The 25,284-nt window shown below is 44.5% G+C and overlaps 2 protein-coding genes across 2 annotated transcripts; both read right to left on the bottom strand.

Moving 5' to 3' along the window:
• Positions 1-6,007: 6,007 nt before the first annotated feature.
• Positions 6,008-19,593, bottom strand: LOC120674992 (DExH-box ATP-dependent RNA helicase DExH6-like). Its single transcript, XM_039956082.1, has 17 exons — positions 19,573-19,593; positions 18,713-18,847; positions 18,341-18,611; positions 17,337-17,427; positions 16,854-17,163; positions 16,641-16,715; positions 13,337-13,381; positions 12,952-13,042; positions 12,817-12,875; positions 12,377-12,535; positions 11,166-11,218; positions 11,044-11,077; positions 10,614-10,703; positions 9,534-10,535; positions 8,849-9,407; positions 7,529-8,025; positions 6,008-6,876 (listed from the first exon to the last, which is right to left on the bottom strand). The coding sequence occupies exons 1-17, from the start codon at positions 19,591-19,593 to the stop codon at positions 6,496-6,498; spliced, it is 3,873 nt and encodes a 1,290-aa protein (XP_039812016.1). The 3' UTR covers positions 6,008-6,495.
• Positions 19,594-20,938: 1,345 nt separating this feature from the next.
• Positions 20,939-24,047, bottom strand: LOC120674016. Its single transcript, XM_039955075.1, has 3 exons — positions 23,714-24,047; positions 23,280-23,627; positions 20,939-21,999 (listed from the first exon to the last, which is right to left on the bottom strand). Exons 1-3 carry the CDS (start codon positions 23,831-23,833, stop codon positions 21,214-21,216), a joined length of 1,254 nt encoding a protein of 417 aa, XP_039811009.1. The 5' UTR covers positions 23,834-24,047; the 3' UTR covers positions 20,939-21,213.
• Positions 24,048-25,284: the final 1,237 nt, after the last annotated feature.

The following is a 25,284-nucleotide window of genomic DNA, read 5'->3' as shown; positions in this document are numbered from 1 at the left end:
GTGCCGCCCGTCACGTAACGTAGGGGTTGTCCTGTTGCTCGTCGCACAGGTCGCCCGCCGTTTTCCTGTGGCCGTGCACCGTCGCCGCCGAAACACCGGTACGAGATTAAACGTTTGGTAGAGGTACGGCTCAGGAGAAGGATAAAATGATCTTTTCACATTCAGTTTAACACCGTGAACCGTAAAAGTAGACGGTAATGTCAATTGGGAACTTTTCAATTTGGCGTCAAATAGGGAAGAAAAGAAAATTTGAGGACCAAGCAAGGAATAAGCAACTTTCGTAGTGTTAAGTAAGAAATTTTCTCAATTATTTGTTTCTTATAATTTCATTTTAAATGACAGGCCCCTTAATTATTTGTATGCCGACACGGCGACACGGAGGGTTCATATCCCAATCCATCCAGCAGTCACGCCGATTTTGTGCACATTACGAGCAGTTGTGCCGTTAGATTAAGAATGCTATGTCACTAACAAAACTGTCGCACCTCTAATCCAAACTTCAGCCTCTCATAGCTCTCTCGTACTGGAGCTGAAACGGAAAGTCGTGTGTGAACATTGAACCGGAAACGAAGGAGGCTGCGTCATGCTTGCTTACAGGAGCAAGACTGTCGTCACCCACTTGTTTATACTACTTAATCCAGGCGTCGGTTAGCCCCGAATTCCTAGTGTAAACGCGGCTTTCTTTATTAAAGTTTTTGAAAATGATACGCGGCTGTCGATTCCTCGAAGTAGTTCTTCTATAGAACTAAACCTAATTTTGATGAGTGGTTTCATTTTGTTATTTCCAAGAGTGCCACATCATCGAATCACAAATAAAATCATAGATGAAACTCACTCTACAATATACTGTTTCACGTTTGTTATTTCATAGAATCATCACATTTAATTTTAAAACTCATCAAGAATTGATAACCGTATATACATGGTTTCATAGATAAAATCCATTCGTCTCTCTTTTTTAATCCACTATCACATTATTTAAAATAGTGACATGTCTAAAAACTACACTAAATAGAAACTCTTTTACTGATGAGCTCCCCACCACACAGGTCCACACCTCAACGGATGAGCCCATGCAGTACTGCCTAGGAGGCTAGGAGAGTGGAGTCCTTGTGCTTGAGCGAATCGGCACTGCGAGTCTGCGAGCTCCAAATAGTGGCACGCTAGTGGGTGACATGATGACATCACCGTGCGGGAGGGCGCCGGACCGCCGGGGGCGGGACGCGTGAAGTCGCGCGCAATCCTAATTCTACAGTGGACCGGAGGTTGTCTTCCTGCCGGTCGACGACGCAGTCACGCGGACGCGCGTCTAGGCTACCGGTCCAACCATCCAATATTTGTGCGGGCCGATCATTTGCTATCTTCTTTCTTCTCTCTCATTCTATTTCTCTTTATTTCTCTCTCATAGTTGCCATGCAGCATTGTGAATAGTGGAGCAGGCGGTGCATTGGCTCAGCATGATGAATAGTGCAGCAGCGGCAACGTTGATCTCTACGGTTGTCGAACTCGTTTTCTTCTTCTTTTATTTAATCCATTCATTATTAAGACATCCTATAACATTTGTTCGCAATTTTTTTATCTTTCCAAAGTTTTGCTCCTAATTTTTTATTTTATGATTTTCTTCATAATTTTTGACCTTCCATGCACATTTTTTATTACCTTTTGCTTTCCATTTTTTCTTCCAAACTTTTTTCCTACACATTTTCATATTTTGAATTATTTTCGAAACATTTTCTTTCTAAAGATTTTTCAAATTTTGACACACTTATTTTATGATTTTTTCAGAAAATTTTCTTTTAAGTTCTTTTCACAAATCTTTGTTTCGAAAAGATTTTTTCTTAGATATTTTTATGTTCTCTTTTTTCAGACAATTATTTTTCTGTTTAATTTATTCCTTAAATTTTTCCCTCCCGCAATTTTTTATTCTAGTTTTTGTCGTTCAAAATATATTCTTGAAATTTTTGTTTCCTAAACTTTTACTACTCAAATTTCTTTTCCCCATTTTTTATTTTCAAAATTTTTTTGACAAAAGTATTGCTTCATACTTTTTCTTTGTATTTTTTATTTATATAAATTTATTTATAATTTGTATTATATAAATCATTGTAGTTATATACATTTTTATCAATGGATCACCGTCGGAACATAGTTGAGTGAGCTTAGCACAGTATGGCTGCTTGAGGTTCGCTGGTGGGGACCAGAATCCATGCATGTAAACTCACTAGCACGCGGAAACCTAAAAGAGAATAGGAGAGTCAACATTTGCATGCAGCCGATAATTACCAAAGCCCGAATCCTGTCGGAAAATCGACCGGACGACGACTTAGGGTCTGTTTGTTAGGGCTCCGACTCCTCCAAAAATAACTTCGGCTTTGGCTCTTCCAGTGGAGCGGCTTCTCTGGTGGAGCTGGAGCCGTTTTAGAAAACGTTTGTCAAAACAGCTTCACTTGTTGGATTGAGGTGGTAAAAAGTCTAAATTGTCCTTTTTTTCTTTTTTCCTCCTTTTTCCTTTTCCATTTTCCTCTTCTTATCTATTTTCTTCCCTTTTTTCTCCTCTATCCTCTTATTCAGTCGCCGGCCCCTTCCTCGCGTTGCCCAGCCTCGCCGCCTCCTCCGCCGCTTGGCCTCCTCCTTCAAGCGGCGGCCCCCCGCGCCTCCTCCACTCGCCGGCGGTGGCCTGCGCCTTCTCCTCCTCCTCCAATCGCGGCGACCCGCGCCTCCTCCTCCACCCAAAGCACCGGCGGCCGGCACCTCCTCCTCCCCGCGGCCGCCGTCAGCCACCTCCTCCGCGCGGCCGCCGTCGGCCACATCCTCCCCGGCCCCGCAGAGCGCGCCCCTAGGCTCGGCGCCGGCCACCTCGTCCCGGCCCTGCAGGCCGCGCCCATTGGCTTGCCGCCGGACCCTACTCGCGGCCGCTGCCGCACCTCCTCCCATGGCCGCCGGAGGCCACGGCCTCCCCACGGACCGCACGCCCCTGCGATGTCGTCGGCCGGCCACCTCCCCGCGAACCGCGCCCCGGCGAGCCCCATCCGGGGGCAGGGCTGGCAAAAGGGTATGAAGGAGCCACGGGAGCCATGATTTCGTGGCTCCACCTCGCCCAATCCGCTCCAGTCAGCAAGATTCGAGGGGTTCCAAGCTACTTCAAAGTTAGAGTCATCTCTGAAAATATTGTTTGGGAGGACTCCAGCAGAAGCCGGTATTAGAGCCGGAGCTGAAGCCCTTCCAACTTTATTTACGGGCGACCGTTAATCAGCTACGCCCGAAGTCGCGCGCCTGACGGCAGCCCCTGCGTCACGGGCCCTGCGGTGGGACGCGCTGATGCGGTCCTCCTCCGTCACCGTACCCGTCCGGCACCAGCCACTCCAGCAGATCAATCATGATTGCGTCGGGCTCTGCGGGGTCCGCTGCGCCAGGAGGAACCCGTGCCACGGCTGTGCCGGTACACAGGCATCAGCAGCAATAGCCAATCGTATTGGGAATTTCAGGAAGTGTTTGGTTACTCGCCACATTTTACCGCACCTAATTTTAGGCAAGTTTGATTAAGTTAATAGGTGTTTGGCTAGTAGTTAAACTTAGACAAGATTTTTTTAGCCTGCACATGTCATGTCATAGGCAAAAAAATATGTAGCAAGATTTTCTTAGGCAAGAAAAATATGGTGGTCATTGCCACACTTATGACTTGTCACACTTGTCTAATTTTAAATGTGGCAAAATGTGGTCGTCCCTAGGCAGCTCCATGTCTCCGTAGCACAATTTTGCTGTACAATATGTGGGGTACTGAGGTCATCTCAGACCAATTTCACTGGAGTGTCATAGGAGTGTCATGTACATTAAATATGCTAACATGTACCAATACTATAAGGAGAGATGAGAGATGAGTGTTATGAAATATGAGAGGAATATCATCACCATGACACTCTACTGGTACGGTTCTCAAATTTTCAATCTTGGTAAATATATCGATGATATTCCCACTGAAACTGGCCTCAGAATTGATCGAGACTTTTGGGCCCCTGGAGTCGTTAAGACTAATGGCCGTAGCGGCAAGCACCGATCCTAAATTAGTTTATCGTTGTCGAGCAATAATGCGCGCGCGCATAACTATAGCATATCATCTTACGCTGTTCCTTTGGAAAGATGACTACACAAACAACAAACATATTCCAGTTCCTACCGTGGAAGAACTAAACAAAAAGAGCATGGAAATTTTAGGGTGAATACATTGATGTCATTAAACAAACAAGCTTTACAATAGTACATTTTTCCTGTTATCTCATAATAATAGAATATCCCATAATTTATGAATCGAAAAGAATATTACAAGTTGTATGATAACAACTCGTACAATAGTAAGAAAATGATCTCATAGTCCTCTATTTTAGATTATAAGGATGTTGTTTTGTGAAACACTGTCTCATTCTCTCTCATCTCCCTCTCTTCTGTACACCATCAAAGAATCTATGTGAAATTGCATAAAACAAACAATCTATGAGATCGCTGATGCGTACCAATTCAAACCTTTTGTCTTGAGAAGATGCATAAATACGGGGGGAAGTTTCCTAATGCAAGATAATCTAGAACATTTCCTACAGAAGTAAAGATTTCTAAAAGCTCTTGAGAGTGTGTTTGGTTGGGCTTTTGGCTGTGGCTTTTGCCCCTCAAAAGCCAACAGCCCAACCAAAAGGGTTGGCTGTCACCCAAAACCACAGCCAAAAGCAGCTTTCATCCAGTACTACAAATTAGAAAGAACTTCAACCCCCTGCTTTCACTGGCTTTTGGGTCAAAAAATTACCCATCTGCCACTCATTATTATGTAGAAACCGGTTCGCGTTCTTTTCTTTCTATGGCACTCTCCTCCGGTGCACTTCCCCTCCGTCGCAGGAAGACCCGCGCCGCTCGGGCGTGCTCCGGACTGCAGGAAGAAGCCCCGAAATCCGCCGCAGGATGAAGCTCCCCTCCGCGGCACGAAGACCCGCCGGTGAGAGCTTCGTCGACGAGCAGGCAAGATCAGCTAGCACGCTTGATGGAGCTCGGGGGCGGGCGAATCGAGTGGGCACGGTGGCCCTGCTCCGCCGCGGGAGTGGGCGCACGGCCCTGCTCTTCGGCCACCGAGCGGGTACGGGGGCGCTGGTCCGCCGCCGCAGGAGCGGGCGCGCGGCCCAGCTCCGCCGTCGCAGGCCCTGCTCCTCTGTTCCCGGCGGCGGCTCGATCCGGCAGCGGCGTAAAGCGAGCTCGGCGGCGCAACAAGAAGCCCAGGCCGCCTGTCGCGCGGGTGAGGGGATGCAGAGGGCGTGGAGGAGAGGCGACAGCCTGCTATGGGTTCGGCATGGAGGGGAGGGGCCGCGACGACCGGCGTGGAGGAGCGGCGACGGGTCCGGCACGGAGCGAAGGGGTCGCGGCGACCCGCGTGGAGTGGCGAGGGGTCCGGCATGGAGCAAGGGGCTGCGGCGGCCGGCGTGGAGGAGCGGCGACGGGTCCGCCGCGGAGCAAGGGGCTGCGGCGGCGCGGTGCGCCCAGCCCTAGCGCAGGTGAGAGAGAGGGGAGATTGGTGAGAGGAAGGAAGGAGAAGGGCTGACGCGTGGAGTCCACCTGTCAGAGAGGGGAGATTGTTGAGTGGTCAGGAAAGTGTATGACATGTAGGGTCTACAAATCAGTTTTTCAAAAGTCAGCCAATTCTCTGAACTCTATCATCTCCGCTTTCCTGGGTAGGAGGCCACATATAATAAAATCACGATTAGCGCGCGCTCAGAAATAGATGATGAAGATAAACTGTTTGGATCCAAGGGTTAGAGTTAATTAGCTCAAACAAATAGTCCTCCAATAAAATAATCCTTGACATGTTTGGATTCAAAAATTATTTAGTTTTTAAAGCACTTTTTTCCAATCATTGGAGCCTTACCTCTCTTGCTATGGTGAGCTCCACCTGGAATAGCCCAAATAATCACTCTTTGAGTGGAATAATTTTTTAGGTAGGCTATTTACAAATAGACAAAAACTAGATCTCATATTTAGAAAATTTAAACTATTTTAAACTATTTTATGCTAAAAATAACTCAAATCCTTGGATCCAAATATGCCCAATACTCGACAATCCAAGAATTATCATCGCCTGCGTCGTACGCAAGACACCACAGTCAGAAATGACAGGCTATGGATAGAATTTAATGCAATAGCGACAAGCATTAAAGCTGGGTCGTCATCCGCCCCATCTCCAACAATTCTGATTCCATTTCCTTTTTAACATCCGAACTAGGCCTACGGTGAGCTCGGCGCAGCTACTGTAGACAGTAACAACGGAACCGAAGGGCTTGCCTGCAAAACCACTGATTTGTTATCAAGGAATGCATTGCTGTGCTATAGTTCTTTGCCTTCACTTCCAACAACGAACACAGTAAATCTTGTGACTTCCTAACTGTCACTCATCCTTTTTCCTTGATCGGACAATATGCCCAGCACAACGGAAGGGCGCGCAGAAAGGCTACCTTCAAGCCCTGGTTACAGTGCTGTGTTGCGCTGCCTTTTGAAAGACCGTGGCTTGGAACTCCCAGGTCCAGAATTTCGAAAAGAACGCTGGGATTGATCAAACCTGCCAACGGGAGCCCTGGATGGCTGAGTATACGCTGGATCACCTCCTGGATGGTTAGCCAAGTTTTGAAAATGAGGTGCATGATGTGGCCTATCAGCGAAGGACCTGAGGTAACCACCAGGTGGAATATAGCCTCTCTTCCCCAGGGAGAATCTTCTAGCTTCCACTGGATTCTGTAAAAGATCATTGGATGGACACATATCGGGCAAGCCATCATATGAGAGGATGCATGCGATGGCATACATTGATGCTCCAAGGGCTGGTGGGAGAACATCTTGAGGATGTTTCACCTGTAACAAGAATAGTGTGAGAATACGTTTTATCAGGAGGATTAAAAAAGTAATAAAAGTTACGTGGTACAGCAGTTTGAAGGGATCAACAATAGTGTGAAATTGTACGCAGGCTTACCGTTAATCAAATGATATAGTGCGCATGGATAAACATTGGCAGAAAAATGATAGCATAATGAAGATTCATCACTACAAAAATTATAAGAAACTGCATATGCAGCATGAATTATACGGCCATATTTGCTAGTGTACATGACAGGCCATTGTGGCATATTTCAAAAACATACAAGAAAAAACGGAGCACAAAACAGAGAACAAGCTATATACAAAAGCTTATAGAGAAGGCAGTCCACATGCTTTATCCAAACGAGACCATGCAACTAGGATGAACAGTGGGGAAGAAGATTAGCATACTAAAGATTCATCAGTCTTATTTTCTCATGAATACACCATTTTTTTCGAATTTGCAGGAGAGCATGCATACACTAATTATAAGAAATTGCATATGCAGAATTAATTGTAATGAATTATATGGCAATTTGCTGGCTGCCTGTTATCATGGCATCCTTCAGAAACATAAACACAAAACAGAAAAGCTATATACACGATTAAATTAAAAAAAATTGCATCAGCCAAGGCACGATTATCTTACTTTGAAAAGAATAGAAGATGCTAAACGTTCTCTTAAGCAGTAAAATTGAGCAACATCCAGAGCTGAAGCATCAAACCGAAGCCAACGATCAACAACAACTGAAACAGTGTTATCAGGAGAAGACATAATCTCTTTTCTGTGCTGTGCCAAAGTGCTTTTCCCAGCTTCATCCTCACTGGAATCTTCCTCTTCATCACTATCATCATCAGGTGGAGCAACAACCATTTCTGAAGCGAGCAGAAGCAATGGACATGAACCAACAACTGAGCATTTTTTTATATGCATTCCACCATCACCTCGAGTGACTTCATCATATACCAGTAGTGGGTTCCCAGAAGATTTACTAAATGATAGGTTAAAATTGCACGAATGTGGATGAAGACGAACTTTGCCACCACTTGCTGTTTCCACAATTGTTTTTTTAACATTTTTGCGAGGAGGTAGCAATCTCCCTACCATTGGGTAAGCTCCAGCCATAAGAACAGCACGCATGATACCTAATTGAGTTGCAAGTAAGTTCAGTGCAGTTGAACAGTTAAAAATTTTAAGGCACGAAGCAAAATTTGTGAAGGAAGTTTGACAGGGTTTTGGTTACAAGATGGCATAAAAAACTTCAGAAGCCTAAAACATAATTTCATTACCAAATAAAGGTGCAAGGTGTTTTCTTCTGAATCAAAATTAAAGAACAGAAACAATAAAAATGTAAGCTGGAAAATCCATAGTGCACCAAACATCTAATTAACAGATGCAGTGACTACTAGCCCAGTTAAGTAAAATACCCAGCTCTGAAGGACAGAAAACAAAAACTCGAGGCTATATCTAAATCTACTAACTTGGCGTATGTATCCTTTGCGACAACTGATATTCTTTTAATTACTTTAGGCACAATGAGCATGTAAATTATAAAGTCCTGATTTGATTACAAATATGCAAGGGATATTCCCACATAAGGGCACTAGAAAGATAATATTACTCCATTTTCTATGCAAAACCCCACATGCAGATCCCTAGTAAGAATGCGCCCTTGTCATTTGTCAAGGACAAGAATAGAAAAATAGGGGGGCCAAGCAAGTTAGATCATGCAAATTATGTATTTTAGTGCAAGTGTTTTGAGCTTTTTTTCTTGGGGTGGGGGTGCCCCCTGCTAGCCCCTCAGCTTCTTCACTAGGCATTATTACCAAGAGATCTCGCAAATTGGACCACTTAAAACTTAGCGTTTCTCAAAACATGTACATAGTTCACATATCAAACCGAAAAAAATCAAGGAAATCCAAGAATATACAATTTTTTCAGAACTTCCATTTTCACAGTAACTGGTACCTGGATCATTTGAGTTTAAGCTGCAGGCAGATGTATCTGCAGGAACAAACCCTCTTTGATACAGTTCACTCTGAAGCTGTTTCCTCATGTTCGCTAGCATCTGCATGATGCTCGAAGAGATAAAGTACTTCGTACAAAATTGAGATTCTTGGCCTCTATCTTTGGCACGCCTCCAGCAGTCGAATGCTGCCACAACAGCAAGCTGGTCACTGAACCCACCATACAATGAAGCAAGCTCAACTTTCCCTGCAGTCGCGTTTTTCCTCTCATCTGGAGCCATTGGAAGGAGGAATGGATCTCTATAATCCGCTGCACATGCCAATGTCAATGCTGGATCCAGGCAGTTCATTAATATAGCAAACAGGAGCATCTTGGTTGTGGATGGATGGACCGGAAGAGAACCCAGTTTTTCACCTAACTCTGTTAGTTGTTCATCTTGTGTTAACGCACCAAGATCCTGAAGCACAGTAATGGCATTTCTTACAGATTCTGGAATTGGAGGGTCCAATGTTTTCTTCAGAAAATCGGCTATTCGGCAGTTTGAATCAAGTAGTTTGACCTGCATGATGGAGATTGGATTAATGAACAGCAACCAATAACAAACAAATACTTTAGTTGCAGATATGTGAATATGTTATGCTACTGTTGTCGTTAGGGACAAAATAAATACAAGCTGGCACTGTACCTGCAAACAAAGTTCTTCGATCGGCATTCTTTTTATTTCAGGAATTTGGTAGTCTGGCAATGATGCTGCTCTAAACCTCGAGTAAAGATGATAGCAAACTCCTGCCTGACAACGACCAGCACGCCCTTCACGTTGTCTTGCACTAGCTTTTGAAACCCAGGAAGCATGAAGTGTGGACACATTATTGTATGGATCATAGCTTTTCTCTTTCATTCTACCACTATCTATGACAAACACAACATCATCAATTGTCACAGCAGTCTCTGCAATATTGGTTGAGAGAATAATTTTACGAACTCCTGCAGGTGGACGTTTGAAAACTTTTTTCTGCTCTGAAGACGGGATCATTGAATGAAGTGATAGCACAAGAAATCTTGATGAATCCCGAAAGAATGGCGAAGCACGTAACTTTTCCCGTGTTTGATTGATATCTTCCCACCCAGGAAGAAATACCAAGATAGCTCCTTCATCGGAATCCACACAAATTTTTCCAAGCAACCGTTCTATTAGCATAGTATCAATGTGCTCCGGGTTAATAGTTGCCAAGTACTTATTAAGCAGCTCATTATCTTCAGTTAATTTTGCCGAACTACACTCCACATGTTTCATGATTACTTCATAAACCTCTTGTTGTTTTTCTTGCTGTGCCCAATCTAATGCAGATTTTCCATCATGATCCTGTGCTGAACAATCAACACCAAAAGATAAAAGCATACAGACATCCCCTAGCTGACCCTTTGCAGCAAAAACCATTAAAGGTGTTACACCAGTCTCTGAATGCTGATAGTTGTAGATTTCCGGGTTCTGCTCTGCAGAAATAAGCTCAAGGAGAGGATCAAATTCTTCATTGACCAAAGCTAGGTTAATTGATTCATCCATTGAGCTTTTAAAATCTTCAGTTAAAACACTGCGCTGTTTTTTATCACTGGTTGTGGTACTAAGATGATTATCACCCACAGATTGCAGAATAGAAAGCACATCCTCCAAATAGTAAGTTTTGACCTGAGGTAAAAGAAGTTATAACTTGCAAATAAAGATTTCAGATAGTTTAAGATATTCAATCTGAGAGAGTTTACTAACAGGATAGGTAAACCCAGGGACTTGAATGACTGAGCATCCATTGAAGTATTGAGAAAACCTCACAGCATCGATTGTTGCACTCATCAGCACCTGGTATAGATACATTAGTGAATGCTTTTGTATTGGCATTATAGTCAGATTTAAACATGGTACATAATCCGATTAACTGGGAAAGAGTTCAACTATAACAAGCCACTTGTATAATCATAGAATCATAATACATAAGACCAACCAGTGTAAAAATGTACCAATGTGATGAATTGGATTGTTGTAACATTAATGTACCAAACCAGGAACTTCCAGCCTACAAACCCTTAAGCAGCCAACAAACCCTTGCATTTAGAACAAGTTTGAAGCATGTTTTATGTTTTGGTATTATGGCTGAAAAGTGAAAAACAAGAACTGAACTTCAAAGAAAGATTCTGCTCACCAAACGAAGATGAGGATACACCGGCAACAAATCTCTGCATAAAATTGTTTTGTGAAAGGTATTAGTATGTTATCATGTGCACTATTAATAACTAGCGAACAAACAAAGTTTTATCATGATACCTTAGAATAGTCAGCATGAAATCAGAAAACCTATCCCTTTCATGGATTTCATCCTATAGATTGTAAAAAATGATTATCAGTTCATAACATTTACTACATATAATAATGCACAACCCAACAACATTAGAATCTTTCTCGAGTACGATGTTAAGCAAATGTGTACGCCAATGGGATAGCTGCATATTCGATACAAAACAAGCTCAACAGAGTTAATCAAATAAAAAAATCTACACAATTTCTAAGGACTGTGAAATCAACTATCCAAACACCTAACCGCAACTTCATCTTATTTCACAACTATTGCTACTACTACTTTACTTTTTTCACCCCAAATTCCTTGGGGGCAAAAGGTTCTGTTTTGAGGGGAAACATACAGAACACCCTACTGAGGTATTCATAACAAAAGGCTGTGCAATTGTTATTTTTGGCTTCTGCTGCTGCATTATGTGCATGCAATGATCAGGTTCTGCGGCAATGATCTAGAAGATTCGCAATGGATGAGAGCGGAATTGAGTAAAATAAGAATTCCAAACAAGAAATCAGTGTTATCCTAAACGCTAAACGGTAAACAGTCGGTCACCTGCCGTTTAGCCTATTATTCGGGCAAAACGGGTGTTTAAACGGGCAAAACGGCCGTTTAAACGGTCAAATCAACCGATTAAACGGAAACGGTGTACCACTATGTAGCATTTAAACGGTGTGTAAACGGGCTAAACGATCGTTTAGGCGAACAGTGCAAGAAATCATGGTCAAATTATGTCGGAAGCTCATAAACTGAGAATCATAAACTTAATCAGGAATTCCCCAACAGAAAAAAGTGGGCACATATTCATAATCATATACATGGGAAAGGTTACAGTATTAAGATAGCAATAAAATAAACAGTAAACCTTTGCAGAAGTCACAAAAGCATTGATATTAGAAAACTAATTCCCTTGTTGGCCGTTACGATGGATATGCCTATCAAATTACTAGGTACCAGTTGGTAAATGTTAAAACCAATACACTTGATCCCAAAAGAAACACTCCCTTTCTATCAAACTAGATGCCCTTGCATGAACTAACACCACCTTGAATGCACAACTTACCATTGCTTTTTGAATTCTATGCTCTTGAAAAATTGTAATCAATAATCGTCTCAAAGTAACAGTGTGACCATTTCTATGAAATCAAAATAATCATGCATATATTTAAGTATAATAAAGCATTACCACAATGATGTGTGATATTCCCATAATTGCATCATCCAGTGACTTTGGATTTCGTGTTTTTGATGTGTTAGTTCCTCTTCCTATCAGTACTCTCAAAAGAACACCATTTGTGCAGAACATGACTGATGAATTCTTCCCTCCTTTTGACTCCAGACGTATCTACAGTAAAGCAAAAAAATAGAATAAGATAAAGAAAAATATTTTGACATATATTGCACAGAACAGGCACAGGAAACATAGAATCAAGAAAGCTTTCACATAAAAAAGTTATACTCCCTATGTTTCCAAACACATGACCCTGGAAGCCTGGAAGCACTTTGAGGAACACTCCTCTTTACTGTCTTTAGACATTCACAGCAACCATACAGTGGACCTAAATAGACTTAACCCAGAAAACCCAGAAATACATCATATAGAAAAATATAACAATTTGTTAATACCTTATATCCAACTGTATCACCAACAGCCTCTCCTCTTTCAGCAGAGATTCGCTCAGCAACTGGATAGCAAACAGAACAAAGATAACTTAAAAGCAAAAGAAGAATTCTGAATGTCACAATGTGTGTCAAACATACCTGAAATAGCTGATATCCGACGTGGTTGAGTGCATATGATCTTACATGATTCACCTTTGCCCCACATATGATCCAAGATGTATTGCGGAACCTATATAAGAACATGGATAGTTGGCCAAATATTTTTGTCATTCCCACCCCACTGACAAGCTATACAGTTCACATATAAGTCTATAAGCACCACAAGAAATCCATCAAACTTTTCTGGAAACAGTCTGCTTGAGTACTGAAGTAATTAATGTATAACAGACTGTTTGTTGTATACCAGACAAAAGATAGCAAAAGAAACTTTTTTTTTCATTTTTTGCAAGGCAATAGAAACTCTCTATACATAAGTGCATCATATGATTGCTACTGGCTGAAAGCAGACAAAGACAAAGTGCACCTGGGTGGTTTTACCGCAGCCTGTTTCTCCAGAAATAAGAACCACCTGGTAAGAAATACAGGGGAACCAAATTGATATCAGAAGAAGGTGAAAGAAATCGTCTGGTGACCTCGCAAATTGTATAATGCATGAAGGAGAAAACAACAATGATCAGTTAAGTGAAACATTTTGCTGCCCTCTGATTTTTTTTGCTTGGAACCAAGAATCATAAGAATTGAAACTGTGATATAGCAAATGTTAGATAATTCTGCTGTGTATAGAGAGAGACTCCACCGCCTGGAAATAGAGAGAGACTCTAGAGCACTTTCTGAAACTGAAGAATGGCTACGCAGGAAGCTTAAACTCCATTGCCTTGGGTTGGCTTCGCTTGATCGAACCATTGCCCGCCTGCGCTCCAGGATCCTTTATCTCCAAGAAGGAGATGCTAACACCGCTTTTTTCCATCAGCAAGCTAGATATAGAAAAAAGAACTTTATCCCCAAACTGCAAGTTGGAGATCAAGTGGTCATCTCACAAGAAGGGAAACAAGCAGCGGTGTTCGATTTTTATGATAATATCCTTGGCAAGGCTGAAGAAAGAGATTATACTTTTGACTTAGATATGTTGGGTGTGCAGCAACATGATTTGTCCTCCCTGGATGTTCCTTTCTCTGAAGAGGAAGTGTGGGCCACCATAAAGGAATTACATCTAGATAAGGCCCCAGGGCCAGATGGTTTTACTGGGAGGTTCTATAAGTCTTGCTGGAACATTATTAAAGGTGACATCTTGATGGCTCTGGATGCTATTCAGCGAGGTCATGTCTTCAAATTCCGTCTCCTCAATACGGCCTTCATTACCTTGCTGCCTAAAAAGATGGATGCTGTGGAGGTAAAGGACTTTCGGCCTATAAGTCTAATTCACAGCTTCGCTAAATTAGTAACCAAGCTCATGGCTAACCGGCTGGCCCCCCTACTACCTTCATTGATATCCACAAACCAAAGCGCCTTTGTGAGAGGAAGGAAAATTCATGATAATTTTATTTTGGTTCAGCAGATAGTGAAATCTTTGCATAAAAAGAAAGAGCCTCACATTCTCCTTAAGCTAGATATTTCCAAGGCGTTTGATTCTGTCTCTTGGTCGTTTCTAGTGGAAATCCTAAGAAGGGTTGGTTTTGGTCAGCGGTGGCTAGATCTCATTTGTCTAATTCTGTCCACTGCCTTAACTCAAGTTTTGGTCAACGGTGTACCGGGAGACACTATCTTTCATCATTGAGGTCTCGGACAAGGAGATCCACTTTCTCCTATGTTATTTATATTAGTGATGGACGTCTTGAATTCCTTGGTCCAGTTTGCCACCTCGGAGGGTTTACTACAACCGCTGGCTGTTCAGCAAGCTCGACATCGTGTTTCTGTTTATGCGGATGATGCTGTCATATTCTTGAGGCCTTGCAATTTGGATCTAAATGTTATCAGGCATCTCCTGGATATGTTTGGACATGTTTCCGGCCTTAGAACTAATCTGTCCAAGAGCTCTGTGTCCCCGATTCATTGCTCTGATGAGGAGCTGTCCCTCACAGCAAATATTCTGTCCTGCACCATCAAGGCTTTTCCCTGCACTTATCTTGGCCTCCCGCTCACCATTGGCAAACCAACTAAAGAGGTTCTGCTGCCTCTTGTTGATAAAGTGGCAGATTATCTCCCTGGATGGAAGGCATCTTTAATGAACAGGGCGGGACGCTTGGTTATGGTAAAAGTGGTGCTGACCACTGCCCCAATTTATCATCTGATAGCTATGGACTTACCAAAATGGTTCTTCAAGGCCATTAACAAGAAAAGGTGTGGATTCCTTTGGAAAGGTCATGATCAGGCAAATGGTGGCAATTGTCTGGTGGCTTGGGAAAAGGTGCAAAGACCACTTAAGTATGGAGGTCTGGGGGTTCACAATCTTGAATTTTTTGGCTGGGCGCTGAGAATCCGCTGGCTGTGGGATCAAAAAACAAACCCGGATAGACCTTGGGCTGGTCTTCCTGTTGAAGTTCCTCCTAAAGCAAAGGCCCTCTTTGATGTGGCAGTTGATGCTATAGTTGGAAATGGGGAGGAAATTCTGTTCTGGAAGGATAGGTGGCTGGATGGACACACTTTGGCTGAAATAGCTCCTAATCTGTTTAAAACAGTCCCAAAGCGAATTGTTAATAGAAGGACTGTAGCTCAGGCCTTGCAAAATAGGAGTTGGGTCCATGACATCAAGGGAGCCCTTACCGTAGAAGTGTTGGTCGATTACCTTCTCATATGGGATATGGTGGATGGTGTTGCTCTACAACAAAATGTGGCTGATCATTACAAGTGGAAGCTCACACAGCATGGTTCATATAGCAGCAAATCTGCTTATGAGGCTTTCTTTATGGGATCCATCAAGTTCGGTCCGTGGAAGAGAGTATGGAAAACTTGGGCCCCACCACGTTGTAGGTTCTTCATCTGGTTGGTGCTCCATAACAGGGTTTGGACTGCTGTTCGCCTAGCCAGGAGAAATCTACCCCATCCGGAGGCTTGCCCTTTTTGTGACCAGGAGGAGGAAACAATAAATCATCTACTGATAGGGTGCGTTTTTGCTCGTGAGGTCTGGACTATAATCCTGCACCATCTAGGTGTGTTGCATCTGGCGCCACAGCCTTCGAATGTTTGCTTTTCAAGCTGGTGGAGGAAAAGTGTTGCTGCAGCTCCAAGAGAAACTTGCAAGGGCCTTAATTCCTTAATAATCTTGGTGGCTTGGGAGTTATGGAAACATCGTAATGCTTGTGTTTTTGAAAAGAAGAGGCCAAGTATACAGGAAGTTCTTAGGTTTGTTAGTATGGAAGGGGGCCTTTGGTGTTCAGCTGGGGCTTCCCGGTTACATCAGTTGGTGTCTAGGTCGTTGACGTCCTTGGCCTAAGCCGGAGGTCGTTGGGTTGTTTCCATCATAACGTGTGGTGTGAATGTAATTGGTTGTAAGCGGCACTTTCATCGGTGCCGGGTGTGGTCTGTCTAGACCTTTATTTTTTTCTACCTTAATGAAATGATGCGCAGCTCTCCTGCGTGGTTCGAGAAAAAAAAATTATGCTGTGTATAAATGTCACATCTATTGTGTGTTAATATAACCTTTATCCCTAAGAGGAAAAAAAAGAGAGGAAAAGACAGAATCCAACACCCAGTTTAATGCATGTATGATATTGAAGTTAGGATACAACTTGATTCCATGTTGGATTACCTCTTGTATTGCCTTTGCAATATTGCAGATTTAAATATATAACTTCCAAATGTGAGAAACCTTTCAGGAAAAAAAATGATACCTGGTGATCATCCAAAGTTGAAGTGATAACATCCTTAAAGGATGAAATAGGAAGCTTTGATCTGTCTTCCATGATCTGTTCACACGTGAACTTTTAGCTAAAGTAAGATTGTCTAATAAGTAAGACTAATAAAAGAAACACCAAATTACTAATTGCAGTCATTTATAAAAAGGAAAGAAAGTAAGATAATATTATCTAGCCAGAATATACAACCTTCCTCAACTGTGGGGATCCATTTATTTTAGTGGAAAACATCTCAACTTTCTTTGTTATATCATGTTTGCTCATTGCTGGCTTGCAAAAGGCACTATCTGTTTTCCATTTGATGTTTGCAGCCTTATCACTAGAATTCCGGTTGGCATCTCCATTTAAATCAGCATCATCAGGAGGATAATGCGTAAACAAATCCTGCAAAACATGTCTCGACTCTTCAGAAAACCCAAGGTGGGTAGGGCCTTCTTCCATATCAAGCCCCTGGTTCCGTTTATTTTTATAAACAGAGAGGCGTCGCTGTGTCCCAAACCTGTAGTTTACAAATAGAACTCATAATAACAATGGCATATACCAAGCAACTATTGTACTGCAAAAATAACATTAGGATGACGCAACCGAAAGATGCACCAAGCCTAGGCATAGATTCCTTATAACTCTTCTCTGAAAGAAATCTGCATAATGAATTTTATTTATCTTACTCACCCAGAACTTTTTGATTTCATGCCCATTTTTCTACACATCTCATGGATTGCTGCTCGCTCTTCTTTGGATATATCAGGTTCAAATGTGTACACTGCAAGGTAAAATTGTCCAGGCGTCACTTTGTTTAGCTCAAAGCCACAGCATAACACCAAGGAAGAGACCGGTAATCCATGAGGCATTAACCTAGTACAGATGGAGGGGGGCTGTACTTAACCTCAAGTTAGGGCCAATACATGAGAAAGGGATGCCATCAATATAAGAAGCGATTGTTACCACCTTAGGATAAATAAAATTCTACCCCCCCCCCCCCCCACACACACACACACAAAACAATCTATAATTTGGGACGGAGGGAGTACCAACTTTTTAAACAATTAATTTCCCATAGGGGAATGTGCTTGTCCTTAATGTGCACCCACTAGCACACAGCCATGTAAACATACAGATGGCCAACCTAAGAAAACATTTAAATTTTGGGTGAACATGAATTCAGATTAACAACCGATGGGCAAGGTACAAATATGAAGTATCTGTATTTGTGAAACAAATGTTGATTATGCACGATGTGGATGAGAAATACTAGTAATCCTCACTTAAAATATTACAAGGTTAAGGCGATCAGCTGTCAAGCTAGAAACAGCAGTGCAAATTCAAGACACCACAGAAGCACCAAAATAATAAAATAATTCACGAAGGAGGTTGTAACCCAAAGGCGCTAATGAACTATCACAGGCTCAGAGTACTACAATCGCCCTATTCCAATGGAGCTAAAAAAACAGCAAAGCACCCAAGGGAAGAAAAAACGAAAAAAGTAAACCAAAAGCAACGGATGTCGCACAAATGGGCAAGGCCTGAGCTCAAATCGCCCCCAAACCTTAGACCCCAAGCGAGGTCCCCTGAGCGACGCATCGCCACAACCAAAAGCACGCTCAAACGCCTCCCAATTCACGACTCCAAATCGCAAAAACAGCCACCAAAGGAAGAGGAAGCGAATGGGTGCGAACCCTCGGCGTCGGAGGCGCGGAAGTCCTCCAGCACCTTGTTGACGCGCACCAGCGTCGCCTCGTTCATCGAGGCAGCCGCGCTCTTCCCCTTCCGCCCCTTCCGCCCCATCCGGTCGTCCTCGTCGTCGCCGCGAGGCTGGCGCTGTGGCTGGGCTGCTTCCTTAGGTGCGGCGCGCGCGGTTTGACAGGAGCGGCGGTGCTTTGCCCCGGCGGCGGTGGCTTCGGTGACGCGGCGCTGTCGCGGTGCGCCGAGGGAAAACCTAGAGCGAGTCGAGGCGGGCAGGCCGGCGAGCGGGGGTCGCAGCGAGTTTGGACGGACGGGCACGCCAGACAGGTGGGCCATGGTTGGTCGGTGAGGGTTCGCGGGCGTGTAACCGTGTGGAAGCGGCCCACGTGCGACTCGCGCGTTCCAGGCTTCCAAGTTTGCAAGGCCCAAGCAGCCCAAACAAGCCATGAGCCATGAGCCCAAACGGGATCCCCATACGCGGAGGCTATTCCTCGCGCGCGCTACTGCAGCACGTCCTATCGCAGAAGGGGGAGACGGAGTCCCTGCCAGGTGGGCCCGCACGACATTGTACTTCTTCTACCTCTGGATCTCGCGATGGTGGTGGCGCCGGGGCTAGGGAAGGGGTTTGCCGGGGTCTTGGGGGTGGTTGGTGGGGCGGAGCGGCCGCCGGCGAGGTCGCCGGCGGCCGGGGTGGTGGAGGGAGGCGGCGGCCTTTAGGGTTTGGGTTGCCGGGGGTGGGATGGCTCCATGGCCTCCGGCTATAGAAGAGGAGGCCGGGGGCGGCGGCAGCCAGGCGGTGGCGGCGGATCGACCGGCGGAGGGCGCGGCGGCGCGGTAGCGCCGCCGGCCGGGCGGGGCCGGACAACCGGTGGGCGGGGCCGGCGGCGGGGGCGAGGAGAAGGCAGCGGCGCGCGGCGGCGAGCTCGGTTAGGGAAGGCGGCGGCGGAGGGCGGCGGCGGAGACGCCGAGGGCGGCGGCGGAGGGCGGCGGCGGAGGCGCCGAGGGCGGCGCCGGAGCCTGGGAGGCGGAGGAAGGCGGGGGAGCGGGGGGCGGAGCGTAGCTGCGACAACTCGGCGCGAGCTCGCGCGAGCGAGGAATAGACGCCCCCATCCCCATACCCTCAAAGGAAAAAAAACAGGATCCCCAAGGAGAATATTCGCATCTCTCGTGTGCAATTCTGCTGGCGAGGCGAACTTTTCAGGATTTCAGTGTGGTGATGGAGTACATCCACTCTACCAGTTGCCATCGCAGGCTCGCGTCAGTGACACCAACGAGTCACGATACAGGCAACATCTCGGCTTTTTTTCATTTTTATTTTAAAAAAATAAAATTTCAAAAATATATGCCGAAAAGGGAAATTTTCAAAAATATGTGCATGTTGCCCCCTAATGGGCGACAAGGTGCCTGTCGCCCATCCAGTTGGCGATAGGACCTAAATATAAAAAAAAATTATATTTAGGTCCTGGCGTCCAGGGCGCATTAAACAGTGAATTTGTAAAATTGATATAAAATTCTAGAAAAAACAGAAAAATACAAACTCAACTGTTCTGGATTATATGAGACAAGATCTACAACTTTTGTTACATAAAGTTTTTCATTTGATCAATGTATCTTGCTCTATTTTAAATACCAGTTTAATGCACTTTTATTTAAAGCTAAAGATCCATTCTTTGGATGCATGTCATCTTTGGCCAGAGTGTTGCATATGGTGAGCATAGGCTTGTACAAAATTGGTAGGCCCAGAAAACATTTCTAGAATAAGTTTTTAAATTAGATCTTGCAATATGTCTAGTTTAAATGGGTTATTTATCCATGCTGCTATGCTGAGTTTTAGAAGCCATAACTTTTACAGTACCATTATTTTATTTCCTAAGAGCTATAAAAAAAGTTTGGTAAATTTTAGATAAGCACAACTAGACCAAATGAATTATTTCAGATTTTTCTAGGTACAAAAACTATTTTCTTGATTTAGTGCATTTACCTTAGTCATAATTCATTTAGTCTATAGCTCTTAGGAAATAAAATAAGGCTACTGTAAAAGTTATGGCTCCTAAAACTCAGTATAGCAGCATGGATAAATAATTCATTTAAACTAGATATATTGCAAGATCTAATTTAAAAACTTATGCTAGAAGTGTTTTTTGGGCCTACCAATTTTACACAAGCCTATACTCACCACATGCAACACTCTGGTCAAAGATGACATGCATCCAAAGGATGGATCTTGAGATTTAAATAAAATTGTATTAAATTGGTATTTAAAATAGCGCAAGATACATTGATCAAATGAAAAACTTTATATAACAAAAGTTGTAGATCTTGTTTCATAGAATCCAGAACAGTTGAGTTTGTATTTTTCTGATTTTTCTACAATTTTATATCGATTTTACAAGTTCACTGTTTAATGCGTCCTGGGCGCCAGGACCTAAATGTAAATTTTTTTTATATTTAGGTCCTGCCGCCAACTGGATGGGCGACAGGCACCGGCATATATTTTTGAAATTTTGTTTTTTTTAATATAAAAATGAAAAAAAGGCCAACATCGCTTCAATAGCACCATCCGACAAATTGGGGCGACAGTGGACAGAACAAGCTCGCAATCGCAAGGTATGCACAACAAGAGAGGCACTATACAACTTCGCGTTGCTGGTCTGTTGCTTCTCCAAACATGCACAAATGCTAACTACTTGTATTCCAAACTTTTCTTTCGTCTCGCTCGTTATTCGAGTTGATATTTATACAAAGCTTACCAGTATTCCTGAAACAGTCAGTAACAATAGGCCACAAACTTCTTGTCGCCTGTGAAGCTTTTTCTCAACGGCGTGTAGCTCTGAAGAGAGAAAACAACCTCAAGCTCCTCTGCCTTTCATAGAGTGAAGTAAACCGGCGGCGGATGGATAATCTCCATCTTCGACCTCGTGACATTGCCGGTGAGTACACTCTCGGCCGTGGCCTCGTCAGCCTGGAAAGGCTGCACCTGCGCGATCCTCTCGGGGATCGCCTGGCCACCCTCCACTCGAGCAAGGACCTCATAGTGTGCTCTCAGCTTCTTGGGCTTCGTCTTCCACTCCGGAAAGTTGGACCAATTCACCTCTCCCTCAGCGAGCTTCTTCTCCACTGCGAACGCCATTTTGACATAAGTTTGCGCCGAGGCTCGCGCCTTCAGCAGCTTGAATGTCCCCTTCTCGCCTGCTTTCTTTCCAAGGACCGAGGCCAACAGCTCCTCAAATCCCTGTAGGCTACCATCTGATCCGTTCAGTGACAAGAGAGGCCACAATTCAGTGTTGGGTGATTCATCCCCGTCTTCAGTGGCTGCAGGGATTGCCCCTGCCCGTGAAGAGAGCTCCACTTGGCCCGGGGCCAATCGTTTGAGCTTCAGCTTCTCTTTCGGAGACATGGAAGGAGTCGAGGATAAAGAGGTTGGGCCCTCAATACGAAGAGAGAGCAGGGGCTTCTGGTTAGACCGGGCTGCACCACGTAGGGCTTGTGCAATAGATAGTAGGCTCGAGAGGCGGCTCTTGTAAGTCGTACGGTTGAGCGGAAGTGGTAGTTCAAGTGGCAACCGGAGGCTCACAGCCCTGGCACCCTTCACTGTTACCACCGCACCGTCAGACAGAACAACTTTCTTCAGTGTTCCCGCGTCCACGTCATGCTGCAGGGAAAATCAAGCATAAAATTCAGTATTTGTTATGGTGAAGGTTTAAGCTAATAGGTTTGCATAATTCATATCAATAATTAGAGATTAAAGGGTAACTCAAGCAGCCAGAATGATTTATTTGTCATTAGATAAACATGTTATTCGAATTCCTGTTTCTTTGACTCAATTAAGTCATGGTATCGAAATAGATGGTCTTGCAAGAGTCAGGTAGCAGAGGTTGCCAGCTTAAAGTACATCAGAGAATTCGTATTTTAATTCTACAAGTCAAGCGTATTTTAACTTTACAAGTCAAGTATGAGGATATAAGAATTATCCAGGTTATCTCTAGGAAAACTGACTTGCATATATCAGACATACTTGCTCACATGGAAAAGCAGTAAACCACAGCCAATTAGGAACCTTGAGGCACTGTTAGAGTGAGATTTATGTAGTTCTCAGGACTGTAGAATGAAAAACCAAAACCAAAACCAAGATCCGCATCCTAGTCACTCAATCTGGTAGCTCGCAATCGAGTCAGCAAGTATGCTTCATTATGCATCGGAACACACTTGCATCTATTGCAAAAATAAAGACCTAGTAGTACTCTAAAAAATAATTATCAACTTCACTTCAATTCATTCTTCTCTTAGATTGCAAAGAAAAGGAGAAGACCCAGTAGTACTCTAAAAATTCTTCCCTCACATTTCACAAAGACAGAAATTGCCATTTGCTGCATTTTTTTCGAGGAACTTTGCTTGAATTTATATATATAGTAAATTTGAAAGAAAATGATGCCCGCTAAATCTTATTATATATAGTAAACTAATGAAGAATCCCTTGCATTTCGGGCAAATCAGTGTTCGTGACAAAGAATGTACGAGAGGAATATAAAAAGCTACATTTTGTGACAAATCAGTGTTCGGGCAAAGAATCCCTTATCAAAATGTAGCTTTTTATATGCTCCAGGCAGCAATTCTTATTTTGATAATTTCAGCTCTACTCGGATGTACGAGAGGAAAAGCAATCATTTAGCTTATCTTCCTGCTCTTAATGTTCTGATTCTATCACAGCTTCACTAGCTCCTGATGTATTCCGATTTCAATTTTGATGCCATTCGGGTGGCAGGCCCTTGGCAATAACACCCTTTCAATCTCTAGAGTCTCACACATAGACCGAGCAAGGATCATGCATACACATGTAATACCAACCAGAACAAGAGCGTTACTATTCACATATTTTATTTTAAAAGGACAATTTCACATACTTCTAGGGGCAAAACGAACTCCTGCACTTACCGGCAAGGCGAGCCTGACATCGTCGCCGTCCTGGATCCAGAGCTCCATGGGCCCGGCGAGCTGGAAGGGCGGCAGGGTGGGCTCGACGATGCTCCCTTTCCCCGCCCTCCAGATCTCGGCGAGCGCCGTGTCGTCGGCGTCGGCCTGGGAGCGGAAGATGGGGAGGTCGACGAAGTCCCAGCGGTTGACGTCCTCGAGCAGGCGCACCGGCAGGACCTTCCTGCCGACCTCGATGTCGAACTCGTACGACACCGCGTGCCCCACCAGCGCGTCCCGCACGTCGAACCCGGACACCTTGAGCCCCTCCGCCTGGAACCCCAGCCCCTTGACGATCGCGTCCCTTAGGTCCTGCGCCGCATTCGGTCCGCACCCGATCAGATCAGACCCTGGGACAAGCGAATCTCAGCAATAGAGGAATTTGCGCTCGAGCTCACCGAGATGGCCTTCGGCACGGGGGGCTTGGGCGCCGCCGCGGCCTCCGGCTTCGCGAGGCCGCGCGCCGAGCCGGCAACGAGAAACAGCGCGAGGAGCCGCCCTCGAGCTCGAGCGGCCATGGCTGCTGGGAAGCTGCCCTCCACTCCGATCGATTCAACCCTGATTTCCCTTCTCCTGCTGCTGTTTCTTCCGGCGAGACGAGAGGGAGAGGAGTTGCATTTGCTACGCCCTTTTTTTAGGCTCGAAAATTTTCGACGCGGCTAATAACGATCCCTCGAGCCTTGTTTGGCTATTCCACGATTCTTGCGCGTATGTTTTCTGGAAAAAATCTCGTATGTATAATATATTAAATAAAATTTATTTATAAAATTTTTTTTTAGAGATGGATGTAATATTTCGCGACGAATCTAATGATGATAATTAATTGATGATTGGCTACAGTGATGTTACAGTAAACATCCTCTAATCGCGTGGTCAAAGACCTTATTAGATTCTTCAAGATCACTAGCGTGGGGTTCTGGAGTTGATTTTGTAATTGTTTCATACTGTAATTAATGGTCAAAATATTATTTATTAGCACGCTAAAATCCTATCGCGAACCAAACAATAACAAGTGGGACCCTGGTCGGTCCCGCGCGACGCCAATGAGAGTACGCGGAATTCTCCAGAGGGTGGACCTGTTTCTTTTTTGGAACTGGGGAAAACACGTGTAGCCGACCAATGAGGAGCTAGCAAAAGATTGCGTGGACAGTGCTGAGGGTGGTGGCGGTAGCAGCGCGTCGCCGTTGGTCAACGTGCCGGTGCAGCGGCACCGGCTGGCTGCTCGGTGCTCAGTCACGCTAGCGGCCGCAAGTCGTTCCCCGGTGTTCACTGTTCTGGAGTTCCTGTAATTAGGCTCCTTTTAATTGTCCAGATTTTTACTAGTAACAATGTAACATGTTTAGCTCTTATTGAAATTTTAAGGTTCTAGCATCCAAAACACGACTGTCGTTTTGTAGTAGTACTGACATCATTTTGTGAACCAGAAAACAAAAAGACCCGAGTAATGTGTCATTGTGGTCTGCTCTCTGCTGAAGCATTGCCATCAGTTTAATGGTGAGACATAGACCGCATGAGATGGATTCATTGTGAAAATACAAATCCATTTCAAGCAGCAGATCAAAGTTTGCCAAACACTCTAAATTGATACGGGCGCATCAGGCAATAATCAGTGGATAGCCCTGTTCGTGGTCCGGTTTCACAGGTTCTTGGTTAAAACCCAATCCAACCTGTGCGGGAGTCAGCTGGGCGGTTTAGAAACCAGCGGGTTGCACGGTTTTCATGGGTTAACGATTCACTAGGTGCGGCGATGCTAGTTGGGCGTGCTCGGAGTCGCGCTGAGCTAGAGAGACAGCATGTCGCCGGAGGGGTCGCCCTTGAGCGGACAGTCTCCTCACGACTAGGGGCCTGTTTGGGGCCGCGTTGCGTCGCGTATGAGCGAGAAACGCGGAAAAATCCCGCCGAACGCCTCGCGACAAACGCGCGTTCGCCGGCCGCCTGCAACGCAAAACACGGGAAAAACAACTACGCG

Source organism: Panicum virgatum, chromosome 5N (assembly GCF_016808335.1).
Source record: "Panicum virgatum strain AP13 chromosome 5N, P.virgatum_v5, whole genome shotgun sequence".
Classification (NCBI taxonomy): Eukaryota; Viridiplantae; Streptophyta; class Magnoliopsida; order Poales; family Poaceae; genus Panicum; species Panicum virgatum.
The sequence above is the reverse complement of the archived record's forward strand: the minus strand, read 5'-3'. Positions and strand labels throughout refer to the sequence as shown.